This window comes from Macrobrachium nipponense, chromosome 26 (genome assembly GCF_015104395.2).
Source record: "Macrobrachium nipponense isolate FS-2020 chromosome 26, ASM1510439v2, whole genome shotgun sequence".
Lineage (NCBI taxonomy): Eukaryota > Metazoa > Arthropoda > Malacostraca > Decapoda > Palaemonidae > Macrobrachium > Macrobrachium nipponense.
In genome coordinates this window covers 30,351,942-30,366,568 of record NC_087215.1, presented here as the reverse complement: position 1 = coordinate 30,366,568, position 14,627 = coordinate 30,351,942, and the positions used below count along the sequence as shown (strand labels likewise).

Here is a 14,627-nt window from a genome sequence, read left to right as displayed (position 1 = left end):
CCGCCATAATTGGATTTCAAAACTGCCTTGAAGAAAACATATTTTACGAAGAGCTCCACATGCTTATTTTAGTTCGTATGGGGCTTTCAATATCACAATATGTTGACGAAACTTCAGTCTTTAAATGGTATGCTTAGAGTTGCAATTGTATTTCATGTTTCACCAATTAAATATCGAGTGAATAAGACCGTCTACCGTGATGAGGGTTGGCCTGTCGTGATGTTTCCCCCTAGTTAAAGTGCATTTTGGAGTGAATTAAGAACAAAATGTGTACAGCCTAATTACAATCAAATAAGCACTGTGGAGTTTCAGTTGTGATGGCAGCGAGGATAAAACAACCGATTACAAGGTAAGAATGAATATGAATTTCAGTTCAAATCATGACCCCGGGAATAAAAAGTTTCATACTTTCACTAATATAGGAAACAAAATGTTGTTTTATTGTGCTGATTACAACTGCAATCTTGAGTAAGACCAATAAACGTTACATACATGTACTATATACGCTAACATTGTTCAAATGAGTGCTGGGAAGGCTGGGAAAGATGGTGGATTGTCTGTGGTTACGAACGGCAAGTCACGCGGTTATCGCCATATTGGATTTCAAAACTGCCTTGAAAAGATATTTTACGAAGAGCTCACATGGTTATTTTAGTTCGTATGGGGCTTTCATATATCACATTATGTTGACGAAACTTCAATCTTTTGAATGGTATGCTTAAAGATGTAATTGTATTCTTGTTTCACCAATTAAATATTGAGTGAATAAGGCCGAGCCACGCGATGACGATGGATCGACTGCGGTTGTTTACCTTATTTACAGTAGTAAATGGTGCAAAAATCATTTGACAGTCTTGACGGACATCCAAGAAAACACAACCATATCTTACCTACCTAACCTAACTTGAGGTTCCGTACCCTGGCCTGGAAGTACCAAAATTTTCCTGGTAGGCGACCTGCGGGAACCAGGCCCGAAACTACTAGGTATACCTAGTACATTTTACTTGGGTAAACGTAATTACTGAGTATCTAAAACGGAAGCAGGAAGTTGTCAATAGAAAGTCTGCAGAGAATAAACTTACCATTACAAATGTCACTTGCTCTCTTTAATATAATAAGGCAGTGGCACATATTAACCAAATGAAGATAAGTAATAGTAGTAGTAGTAGTAGTAAGTGATATATGTCTCTGAAACGGCTCACTTGCTTGTTTATTCCTCCCTTGTTTGTGTGTGTTTGAGTTTGTTCTCTCTGAAAAACCACATTTCTTTTTATAAAATCTTTCCTATCTCCACTTCCTCCCTCAGTAGATCTACCAATAAGAGTATATTTGCTACTAATTCCTCTTTATTTTCTTGATAAGGTTGCTCCATACAGCTATATCTATTTCTAATCTCATTTCATGCTGGACAGTAAAGTAAGAAATGTTCTAAATTTTCATTTTGTTCCTCACAGCATAAACATTTTGTATCTTCTCCTTTTATCCCATTTCTATAATTTAATCCTAGTAACCTAGTCTGGCCCTACTGTTCCCATGCTACTTTTATTCCTCCTTCGTTTGAGTTTGTTTAATTTTTTTCTGGCTCTAATTCCATTATTCTTTTATAAATAAATTCTTTCCTATTTTCAATTTCACATTTCAGTAGATCTGTAAATAAAAGTATATTAGCTATCAATTTATCTTTATTTTCCTGATATGGCTGCTGTACAAAACTAAATCTATTTCTAATCTTATTATATTGTGGGCAGTAGGTATAGTAGGAAATGTTCTAGGTTTTCATTTTTCCCTCACATCACAAACATGTTTATCTTCCCCCCTTAGCCTATTACTTTAATTTAATTCTAGTGTGGAAAGTCTAGCCTTACTGGTCCTTCTCTTATGCTTTCTTTGTGTTTTCTGTAGATTCTTAATGTTGTCTTGTCATTCCTTTCTCTCTGCCATACAGAAATTTCTTAACTTTTAGGATATGTCGTACTATTACTAACTGAAAGAATGTGACAACATTCGATAAACATTAAAATCCAAATTATTATTATTATAGTTAGGCATCTAAATATTAAGTTTTCGAAAGAAAACCTTAATTTAGGACTAACTATAATAAATTTTCTCGGCTTTATTTTGGGTCTGTAGCGACTCCGTATGTAACACTCTCAAAAATCACATATTAATTATCACTAGAACGGCCAAGCAGTCATTTTTGTTACAGTTTAGTTGTCCGGGCCGCGTAACACCATTTTGCCCTGTCTTTAATCACTCCGCCAAGGTAAGTAGTTCTCGCAGACGACCCGAACCGAACCCACGGAACCGACCCGGCCCGAACCCGAACATGCAACAACATGAAAGCCAAAACAAACGGCAGCCATCCTGTTTGTATTAGTCCGCCGATTCCCTTCGATATTTAAATCGCCTTGCCCAACTAATCTTTAGGAGCTCCACTTTATTTTACATTATTCGATATATTTACCCTTGACCAACTAATTTGTAGGAGCTCCACTTTTTTTTTTTTTTTTTTTTTTTTTTTACATTATTCGATAAATTTTTTACCCTTGCCCAACTAAATCTGTTGGAGCTCCAATTTGTTTTTTTACCATTAATCGATATTTTACCCTTGCCCAAGTAATCTGTAGGAGATACATTTTTTTTTTTTACATTCTTCAATATTTTAACCTTGCCCAACTAATCTGTAGGACCTCCATTTTTTTTTACATTCTTCGATATTTATTTTCCTTCTACTTGGCCCTTAATCCATCCGCCAAGATAACTAGTACCTGGAACGGACCTTGCCTGACCCTTCGGCCTTCGCCTCAGTCAGTATGTGCCTGCTTCTCAGCTTGTGCACTGCTACGATCATAAGTACCATGTCTTCTTCTGCCGATAATTTTTTCGTGTCCCGCACACGTGGATTTCGCTGGGGCATCAAAACTGCAAGCGCTCCCGAGCCTCGTCCACAAATTCCGTTGTTCAGTTACCTTGGAAAACAACCGTCCCGCCAAAGAAAGAAAAAAAAAAAAAATCCTGTACCCCGAAGATTTGAACGACTCCGATTTTCTTTATTAAAGTTCTATATTTGTGGGGTGGGTGGGACCGGCCAATCATTTGACCGACTCGCAACATCTCCAAGGTAAGCTTATCAATGTAAATGCACGTTATGTTCATTATTTTTTGCCGTAATAAAGCACGCCATTGTATTTCCCGCTAAGCTGAAGTCAGGGCCGCTCAACACATCCGAACATTCACGTTCGCTAGCAGTCCACGTGTTCGAACAAACAACGTGGCCTTGACTTTAACCAATGTATTCTCGGAAATATTCACTGTTAAGATATCAGTAAGGACATACGGGTGCCAGCCATCCTTAAGGACAAGTTTTATTGGTTAGGTATTAATAACTGTTAACATACTACACAAGGGGGCTTCGCCCCCGGCCAGGTAAGGACATGCAGACTAAGTTTGGTTAGGTTGGTTCCTTTGGTCAGGTAGCAATCACTGTTAATATACTATTCTGGGGGGTCCAGGCCCCCGGCCAGGTAAGGACGTGGAGACTAACTTTGGTTAGGTTGGTTCCTTTGGTTAGGTAGCTAATCACTGGTTAATATACTATACTGGACTGGGGGGTACAGGGGGGGCGAAGCCCCCGGCCAGGTAAGGGCACGCGGCCTAAGTTTGGTTAGGTTGGTTCGTTTGGTTACGATCACTTCAGTTGCCAGGTAGACGCAATTTTTCATGCATGAACGTTCTATTAGGCTAATAGCCCATATGTTCGGTCTACGAATGTTGAGTAGGGGACAGTTTAGTAAACCTAGGCCGGGAGCTCCTACAGTTTAGTTGGCCACTGGTTTCGTCTGCTAGGGTTTCGTGGTTTTTCGTGTTCATTGTCGTCGTTTGGTTAGCCTAACACAACGGGGAACGGGAGCTCCTACATTTTAAGTTGGTACGGGAGCTCCTAGTTTAGTTAGCCAAGGGTTTCGTCTGCTAGGGTTTCGAGGTTTTTCGTGTTCATTGTCGTCGTCTGTGTCTCCCCCCACCCAAAAACCCCGGTTTCCAAAAAGATCCCCCCATACCGTTTTTCATTAACTGTTAACCAATACTCCTGTGTTCTCCCCCCCACCAAAAACCCCGCTTCCCAAAAGGGTCCCCCATTACCGTAGGTTTTTTGGTTTTGGGTTTTCTGACTACACATGTTTTCAAACCTTGTGCCAAAACAAACCGTCCGCCATCTTGTTTGTATTGCTCCGCCAATTCCCTACAGTTGATGCTGCATGACTTTTGCTAACTTAGTGAGTAGTTCATTATGGTGAAATAATTTAGCTAATTTCCATTTAACTTTTTTCAGTACAGCCCCCACTACTACAAACGGCCAAGCAGTCATTTTGACTGCCCTGACTATTCAAGCTTCAACCGTGTCTAGTGACCAAACCTGTATAAGACGCGTAAGGAAAGACATGTTCAGTTCCATCGCAACATACACTTCTTAGCTTGATTAGTATGCGTTTAGCTTTCCCACTATAATATGTCTCGTAGGAAGTTGAATGATGATGAAATATTAGAAGAGTTATTGAAGGATTCAGATTCAGATTCTGTTGAGGAGAGTAAATCTGATGAAGATGAGTACATTGTACAAGAAGAGGAATCAAGTTCTGATGATGAGTCAGCCAATCTGAGGGTGATGAGGAGTCGGAAGTGATAACATCAAGGAAGTGATAACATCAAATTTAGGTTAGTATCGTATTATCTCTCTCTCTCTCTCTCTCTGTTTCATGTCCTTTGTAATATATATATATATATATATATATATATATATATATATATATATATATATATATATATGTATGTGTATGTATATATATATATATATATATATATATATATATATATATATATATATATATATATATATATATCTTTTCATAGGAGCTTTACCATTATCTATTATTATTGTTTTTTGCTATTATTGTTGTTGTTGTTATTACTGTTGTTATTATTATCATTATTATTATTATCATGTTTTTTTTTTATATTTTGTCGAATATTAGCCTACTGTGTAATTTTTTTCTTCCTGAATTCATTATCCCTCACATTTTACAGAGGAACTCCCTTCTCAAGAAGAGGATTTATCATCAAACACGATTAGAGCTAAATGGTTGGTACGGTGTGGAAAGTAATATCTCAAGCATATGAAGATTGTGGAAGATTTTCTCAGCAAAACATACTGAGCCCCACTTCTTTTGCAAAACGTCTTGTACAAAAAAGGAGCTACATTAGTGCCTTTTCGATACTTATAGATGATTTTATCATTGAACATATCAGGAAATGCACTGAGCTCAGGGCAGAAGAGTCTTGAAAAACGATAATTACAAAGTATCTCGTGAAGGAGTTCTAAGCAGTAATTGGAATCATGTACATGCTCGTGGGATATTGGGAAAGAATCAGTCAATTGATCATCTATGGTCAAGAAATGGGGTCCACCCTTTTTCAGGATACAATGCCACGTCACAAATTCCAAAGAGCTAATGCGGGTTATAAGATTTGACATAAGAAACAATGAGGTCAGGAACGTTTACGTACAGATAAGTTTGCTTATATTTCTGAAGTGTGTTGGATAGATTCATTGAGAATTGCAAAGCTGCTTATAAGCCACATGAGAACATCACAATTGATGAACAACTTTTTCCCTCAAAATACCGATCCTTTTCCACAGTATATGGGAAATAAACCGACAAATTTGGAATAAGTTTTTGGATTGCTGCTGATACAGAATCAAAGTATATTGCATAAAATGGCTTTCCCTTACTTGGTAAAAGATGAATTTCGACCAGCAAATCAGCCCTTATCAACTCATGTTTTGCTAAGACTAATGGAACCATTCACTGGGAAAGGTAGAAATGTCACAACTGACAATTTCTTCACGTCGCTTCAGTTAGCTGAGCATCTGAAAGCAAAAAAACACCAGCATTGTTGGCACAATGAATAAAGCCCGTAGAGAAATTCCATCTCAAATGAAGTCATGGAAAGGTTAACTGTATGATACACTTCTGCTGAAGAATAAGGATACGACCTTGGCAATATACCAAAGTAAGAAAAACAAGACAGTCTTTATACTCAGTTCACTTCATCACACTTTCAGTAGGAGATGGACAGAAGAAAAAAGCCAGAAACTGTTGTGAATTACAATGTAACAAAATTTGGAGTAGACGTACTTGACCAAATGGCACGTAATTTATTTTCCACAAGGTGCCCTTCCAGACGTTTGGCCAGGTTTCATGTTATTTTTACAATATTTCCTTGATCTTGTAAGTATCAATGTTATGGATTTGTATTCAGAGGTCAAGGGGAAAACTAAGCCGTCATGATTTTAATCTTGGATTAGCAGAGGAATGGGGCATATTCCTTTGAAAAAATCTAGAGTTGGCAGAAGTGCCCGAAGATTTCTGATGAGATTTTGGAAGAGGAGAGTAGAACACCAAAATAAGAAACGGAAGCAATGCCAAATCCGCCTGTGCAAAAACAACAAAACCGTGATGACCTGCAAAAAATGTGAGAAATATGTGTGTGGAAAATGCACTGCTGTAACTAAACAAATGTGTTTTGTAAATTATGCAAGAAAGTGAGGATATAAATGTTATTCATCATCACAGACCTAATATTCTCAAATTCTGTCATATCAAAACAGCAAAAACATTTCCCCAAATCAATATGGATGTTTATTTTACAAATTGTTTGGCTAATACCAAGTAACACCTGAATTTACAATTTTGAGGACGTTTCCCACAAATAAATTTTATTTGCTTTGAATTTTTATCACTTTTTTGCTCTATTATTGTACATTTTCATTTCATTTAGATGCAAGTAAATGAAGGACTATTTTTTTTGATGAAAATGTAATCCTATAAAGAAAGCACAATAAAGAAAAAAAAAAGATTTTTTATTTTCATTCCTATAGTTATCTAGAATGGAAAACTTTGTAAAACTATATATTTAAGCGTAGCCTTAACATGTAATTCCTCCTTGATTTCAATGCAAATGGTATACTAACTGTCATAAAGTAGCAACAGAACTAATAACTAATTTTATTGGGTAATTAGATAGTTTTCTATAAAAGCAGTCAAAATGACTGCTTGGCCGTAATGGTAGGTGCAGGACCTTGGCCTTTCATGTGTTAATCAACACCTTTTTAAACAAGGGGATAATCATGTCAATAAATTTCGTTTTCAGCAAAATTCAGATAAATTTAATGTCTAGTTAACAACATGGGTGGAGATTAAGAATCAAATAACGGTGTCGAACTACATTGGGAGGTATACATTGATACATAGAGATATGTAAGATAGAGAGAGAGATGCTCCACTGAGGAAAGGGACTGACATAGTAAACAATAGCTGTAGTAGACAATACATATTGGATTTAGGTATATGATATTTGAGCCAGGTTTCGTCATAAAGATATAATTTTACTACTACTTTGACTACTGCATATTGATCTTTCAGTTATCCTGATTCATATTCGGAGGCTACCATTCATTTTAGGCCAGTATATGGAGAATATATAAATAGCAATTCAAGCCTTGGCCCAAACTAATAAAAGTGTAGCTACCGCTAAATAATCTTAGGACTATTCTTGGCGTCGAAGACGGACAAACCAGCATCTTGAGGTTAATGGGCGAGAATGCAAAGTCTGACTCTTGGCCGCGGTTTCTTTATTATTATTATTATTATTATTATTATTATTATTATATATTATTATTATTATTATTATTATTATTATTATTATTATTATTATTATTATTATTATTATTATTTTTTTTTTTTTTTTTTTTTTTTTTTTGTTGCGCAACTTTCTCCCGTTCCATGCTCCCTCTAGAATTGATTTTTATACTGGTTCCTAAACTGATTCCCTGCAATACAAAATTTCATTTAGGACAACACTCTTGCGTCAAACAGCCTGTACTCATGCTTACTGTTACACATCACAGTTAGCCTGGCTTTACAAACTCAAGAACTGACATTTTCATAAACTTATGGAAGAATATCGCATATCTTAGCCTACCATAACAATTCTTGGCAATAGGCTGCCGCAACACGACAAAAATACAAAGGAACACTTAAGTGTAATGGCAAAAGGTACATTATAAGTGCATTCCTGTTACAATGGAGAAATATGGAATTTCATATGGAAAACCAGGGGAGCTATACATTCCTCTCCTCTCTCACCTCGCCATACACGTCTCGAAGTGTGATTTGAGCTTAAGCAACCACGCAAATAGTTACATTTACGCACTTATGTACACATACTCATTCATAGACAACCTCAGCTTCCAGTGGTTCACTTAACATCTTTTCCAGTCTACCAGTTATCAAGGGAATTACCATTAATTTGAATGAAGGATTTCCATCATTACAAAGAGAAGACCAAAGAGCTAAGGATCTGGATGCAATAATGTCAATATTGCAGTGAACGAAGACCTCATATTCAGAAGAAGAAGAAGAAGAAGAAGAAGAAGAAGAAGAAGAAGAACAAAAAGAAGTGGTTGCTGAAAATGTTGGAGGGATATCACCGCTGAACGATTTTGTGTAATGTGGTTGCTTAATTGGCACTGCCTCTCTCTTCGTTGGCCCCTATACAAACATATGGTACCGCAGAGAAAATATACTTATACGAGTACAGCTTATGGCGAAATAAAACTAGTAAGGGAGCCTTTCAAAGGAATAGCAATGTTCCTCCTACTACTATTGAAATGCTACAAGCTTCTGGTGAGTACGTAATGTCCCTGGGGTTAGGACTTACTGTCTCGACCCCTTCTTACGTCACCATCACTTTTGACACCATGGGTATGCCAGATGTAGAAGAAGAAGAAGCCGGATATAAGTGTGAGAGACGCGTGGGAAAAGACAAGCAGGAAATTCATTCCACAGTTTTTATTTTTTTTTTTTTACCACGAATCGGCGTGAACGAGCATCAGTTGCCTAATATTACGCAGCTTTTGTCAGTGATGGATGCTTTGAACTCGTTACTCATCAGTTAGTACTCGTTGGTGCTTGTCAGGTTTCACAGCAACTCCTCAGTACTATAACTTAGAACGAGTAATTATCACGAAAAACCTTTTAGTGAAATAAGATGGAACAAAGAGGCTGTTTTGTTGAATAAAGTAGAATGGAAAATCAGCATGACATCTTGTGCAGTGAAATTATCATTATCTTCATCTCCTCCAGCTGTGTGATGTAAAGAATTATGAAAATCCGCCACTTATGTCTGTCCTGCGCCTTATCTTCCCCCAATCTCCACTCATCTCATTCTTGGTCTTCCAACTCCTCTGGTGCCCACATTAGCCTAGCCGGCACTATCGTGCACTGTTTGATAAAATAAGTTGGAACAACACGAATTGTTCAGTAAAATCAGAAATATTGAGTAAAGCCTGACTCAGGAAAGGTGGAATAAGCAGTTCTTTATAAGCTAGAATGTTCGGTTTTTAAATTAAGACTTTCAGGCTAGATTCTAGGATATTGTGCTCATGCAGGATTTTTATACTAGGTTGTAGGTATTTCTAGACTGGAGACGAGGATTCGACTAACTAGATCGTAGAATAATTTTTTTTCTTACACTAGATTGTAGAATTTAATTAATTTTTTTTCTTTTTTTTTCATTAGAATGACAGGTAAGTATCTTTTCTTGACTTCGGTTATGCGAGGAGAAGCACAGCTTTCCGGCTTTGCTGGAGTAGTTCCGTAAGAATAAAACAGTTTATAAAGCCCATGATCTCTCTCTCTCTCTCTCTCTCACACACACACACACGCACTAACCAGACTCGTCCTTTCGCCTCACAGGACAATTAATTTCCCGGACATAGTGGCTTCTTGATTCGTGGCTTTAGGTTGGTTGTTCCGAGTACGAATGTCAACGAAAGGGCACTTTTTCGTTACAACCAACCCAGTGCTGGCATAAGGCCAAGTAAATCTACAACAGCAAGAACAGCAACCCCAACGGTGGTGGTGGAGGTGCGTTCAACGTGGAGTGTCCAGCCCTTAGAATTTTATACTTTGTGTCTCGCCTTGAAGGTAGGCAAAGATGAGCGAGTAGTACGAGTTTCTGTTCTCGGGAGAGATCGTCTGACATTCCTAAGATGCGAGGCACCTCTACGGCTTTCTGCTTATCGTGGATTTCCAATAAGTTAGTTAAAGAGTACTGACGCAGTTTCCTGAGATAGATTTAAGACTTAGAAAAATATTGAAGAAGAGTTTCTCTCATAGATGGGGTTCTTCTATGAAAGATTTCCCCTTCAAAAGTACAATGTTGCTAAAGGTAGATAGCATCAAGTGCTAAGAAAAAAATCGTAAAAATAGTCTTATTACATCTATAGACAAGGATTCTACAAAGGAATTCCAGTTATAGATATCTAGAAAGATGCCGAAAAGATGTCCTATCATTGAATTAAGAGATAAAGAGGGGATCATAATGTAGAAGTGAAAAAGGCGATTGCTAAAAATGGAATCCCGTTACAGATTCTAAAACAATAGATAGCTAGTCTCACACAGATTTAGAAACAATTACCTCTACACAGTTGTGAGCATGTGCATATGCCCATAACCTGCTTTTATGAGATAAAGAACAATGAAGAGAGAGAGAGAGAGAGAGAGAGAGAGAGAGAGAGAGAGAGAATTGTCTATATCTTCGTGTCACCCGTTGTCCTTCCTGGATTCTCCTTTCACTTTCACTCGTCCGCAAGATTCGAAGAAGAAGAAGAAGAGGCAGAAGATGATGATGCTAGACTGGTTTTTTGTGTGTGTGTGTTGCCTGAGTTGAAACCAAGTTTTTGTTTACATTCATGAAGAATCTTCTTTTAATTCGTGCTCATCTTCTTCTTTGACCCTTCCACTTAGTTTTCTTCTTCTTCTTGAGTTAACCCTCCTCTTATACTACTCCTGTCTCTGTTTATGTTATGACTTTTTTGTAATCTTTTAAAATACTTTTTCAGATTTCATTCTCCACACCGCTATTGCATTTGTCGCATTTTTTTTGGAAACCAAATGTTAATCATATTTATGCTTTCTTCGCTCTCAAACCTTTATTGTATTTCTCTAAGGAATGTGCTGTAGTTGTGGTGCGAGAAAGGTTTTGCGTAGGTGTGGGACGGAGGGGAGGGGGCCGTGTCAAACCGAAACTGACTGAGGACTCCTGCAAGGAGAGTCGATATTTCATCACACAACGAAACGGTTAAGATCAGTCTACGCTTCCTTCGACTGAACCCTGCTTCAGCGTTCTAAGGCTTAGCTTAGCTTTCTCAGGGCTACGTTTCAGTGAAAATCTGACTTTCCCAGGAGCCAATAGCTAGACCAATAACTCACGGTCACTGCAGCAGACAGAAACAAAATTAACAGATTTAGCTGAACGAACTGCTCTGAGGGACACATTACGAAGTTAAGGGAAAGTCATCAGTCTATGATAGTAATGCCCCCACGTATCTTATTATCTCGGGACAGTAAATTTCGACCTGACCTCCTGAAACTCTTATATCTGGTCAGCCTTCGAGACGGATCTGTTATCATCAGTATCAAAGACAAACAGATGCATTTAATTATAAAATCTCTTCCCTAACACGCAAGTCAACAATAGGCAGTTTTAGTAAGAGTTAAGTAAAATTTTATGGTCAGATCTTAGTGGGAGTAAGACCTAACATTGCGACTGGTATGACGCTAAAGCTAAAGCTAAAGCTAAAGCTAAAGCTACTCTCAGGTCGTGGCCTAAACCAGCCTTTAATATAAGGTCTCAGCTGCCACAGTATGGTCGTGGAAAATATAATGTAATCACTTGCATAAAGGTCACACCTGGCATAAAGCCAGAAATCTGGAGAGGCTGTGGCCAGAATAAGGTGCGAGTTTCCATAAGACCACGGCCAGCAGAAATTCAGAGCTTGCATATAGCCACGGCTGGCATAAGGTCAACACTTGGGTGTTGTCACAGCCAGTAGAAGGTTAGAGCTTGTACAAGAACAGAAGAGATTACGGTCCACTTTGTTTATTTTGTATTATGTCTCTTTGTGGACAAATTTGTAATAATAATTGTATATTTTTTGTCAATAAAATAACTATATGGTGAAGGTTGACGCAAGGCACGAGGCTCTATATCATTATTTAGCTTTTGGTATTATTGACCATTTTACACTGTGTATTTATAAATGCATTGTCAACACATGAATCTTTCAAGTAAGTTAACGTGCATTGATTCTCAGAGCCTATGTTCTTTCAACAATTTCGTCCAAAATATTTAAGGAAAAAAGAAATGGAGTATTAAACATAGTTATCTTGCAAGCATTATGTGTATGGAAGTCAATTTGAGAAATGTAAGAGGAGATTGTTGAGCCAACCCTCCTTTATTGCAGCGAAATGTGCATGTAGAATGCTGATGAAAGAAAATAGGTTCAACCTGTTGAGATGAGCTGCTTACTTAGCACGTGACTAAAGAATAGAGAAAGGCCCATTCATGTTGTGAAAGACAGATGCGATGAAGAGGTTAGCACAGCCGAAAAACGGGTTTAATGTGTTCCTAGATGGTAAGGTCACGTGGAAAGACTTGGAGGCAGATAGCATGATGAAACGGTGAATAATTCACAAGTGATAAGGAAAGGGAAAACCCAGAAAGTGCTGGATAGAGGGGAGGTGAGTTATTGGAAAGGAAAGGCTCCTCATATTGAGAAAAAAGAAGAAGAAAAAAAAAGGGAATACAAGTTTTCTAGGGGTGAACTGTGAGCAGGGGTTTCGGCAACGTGCTGATGGGCCTACTGTGTAGGAGTATGAAGCAGCTACTGTCATGGAAGTCTTCTGCACAAAGCATGAATCAGCAATTCAGCAGATGAAGTGTTGGAGTATGAATGCGTCAGTGATCGTTGTGTTGCTTTCTCTCTGAAGCCACTCCTCGTTACGGTTGTGTATATATATATTATAATCGTACATATATTTATATGTATGTATATATAGATAGTATATTTATACACACATATATATGTATATGTATAAATGATTATATGTATATATATACACATATATATGATTACATCTATCATCTATCTATCTATCTATCTATCTTTATATAGCTATATGATATATATATATATATATAGATATAGATATATATATGTACTATATATATACATTTATATATGTATATTAAATATATATATATATATATATATATATCATAAAATATATATATATATAGGGGGGAATAAAACCAGCCAGAGAGTAAGACTAGAACGTACCCAACAAGGCTAAGAAGATCGCGGCTAAATCAAAGGGCTTTCAGTAAAAAAAAAAAAAGAAAAAAAATAGAAAAAAGTATAGATGACAAGGAAAAGTATCGGTACTATAAAGAAACGATGTTATTTCACACGACCACAAAAAAAGGCCGGGAAACCTCAGGAATGGGATCTGAAACTCTTCGCCTGAATATATTGTTTCCGTTTTTTTTTTATTCAAAAACTGCAAACCCGAGAAACAAATATAAAACGACAGAGAATTCTAAAGCGATCGTCCTCAGAAAAGGCTAAGTTGCTCATAATGAAGGAAGAAAAATCGAAAGAAAATAACACAACGCACTACATTAACAAACATAGGAACTTACGACAGCCGCAAAAGAGGTCAGGAAAAGTGTAGAAATGGATCTTGGCCTCCGTATGTAGTACTACTACTCAGGTGTCGCTGGAAATCCTTTCCTCCGAGGACAATTATTTGCTTCCAGGTTGTTTCCTAACATGAACTGACTTGACCGACGGTGAAGAAGCAGCCATCTTGAATGAGATCTGCACATGCGCACTCATGTGATCAGGGTGAAACTTTAGGTTTATAACGAAGGATTTACGTTGTTGGCATAAATTAAAAAGAGACTTGCCCTGCTTTTATCTCCCATCAAATTCTACGCAAAATATGATATATATTTTATCCGTCAACATGGATATCAAGTGCACAGAATTTAAATGCAATGGCCATACTATAGTAGATTCACATCAACCGTGATGCTCCTGATTACCTGTTGATAAGCCAGTCACAGGGCTGGAAACTCTCAGGCTCTCTCGAGAGTTCACATAGGTAGGATCTATGTTCCACCTCTCAGGAGAGGTGGAACATAAATCCTACCCATGTGAACTCTTGAGAGACTAAGAGTTTCCAGCCCTGTGACTGGCTTATCAACAGCCAATCAGGAGCGTCGTAAGGGACTGGCCTAGACATCAAATGCGCGGCTGATGTAAATCGACTATAGTAGGTACTTCATTGTCAAAAATTGCCGGAAATGCTTCACAATGGTTTCTTGTTTTGCGCACCAATCCTTTGAACATCATAGACCCAATAGCGAGGAGGAGGTTACTCTTCCTGCTGACCTTTTAATTCAAGTGACCGTTGTTGACGGACTCTCTCAAAGGGCTCCCGATAAATGGGAACAAGTTCCAAACAACCTGGACGTGGAACTTGGGAACGCCGGGACCTTTCAGCTTCAATGAAATTTCCTCTTTCGAAACTACGTTTCTTTTTGAGTTTAAGGAATTTGGGTTGAGCCACCTTCCACTAAACAATGTTATGACATATACTTGTCCTTCGTACAAGCAAGTCTGGCTTGCCTGTCTCAGTGGCTATTCTGTAGGAAAACGA

At 37.7% G+C, this 14,627-nt stretch overlaps 1 protein-coding gene across 1 annotated transcript in view; it reads right to left on the bottom strand.

The window, feature by feature from the left end:
• Positions 1-1,218, bottom strand: part of LOC135200136 (uncharacterized) — a 40,395-nt gene extending 39,177 nt beyond the window's left edge. Inside the window, exon 1 of the mRNA XM_064228471.1 lies at positions 1,083-1,218. Coding sequence (XP_064084541.1) covers positions 1,083-1,085 — 3 coding nt within the window. The 5' untranslated portion in view covers positions 1,086-1,218. The remainder of the gene's footprint in view (positions 1-1,082) is intronic.
• Between the last annotated feature and the right edge of the window lie 13,409 nt (positions 1,219-14,627).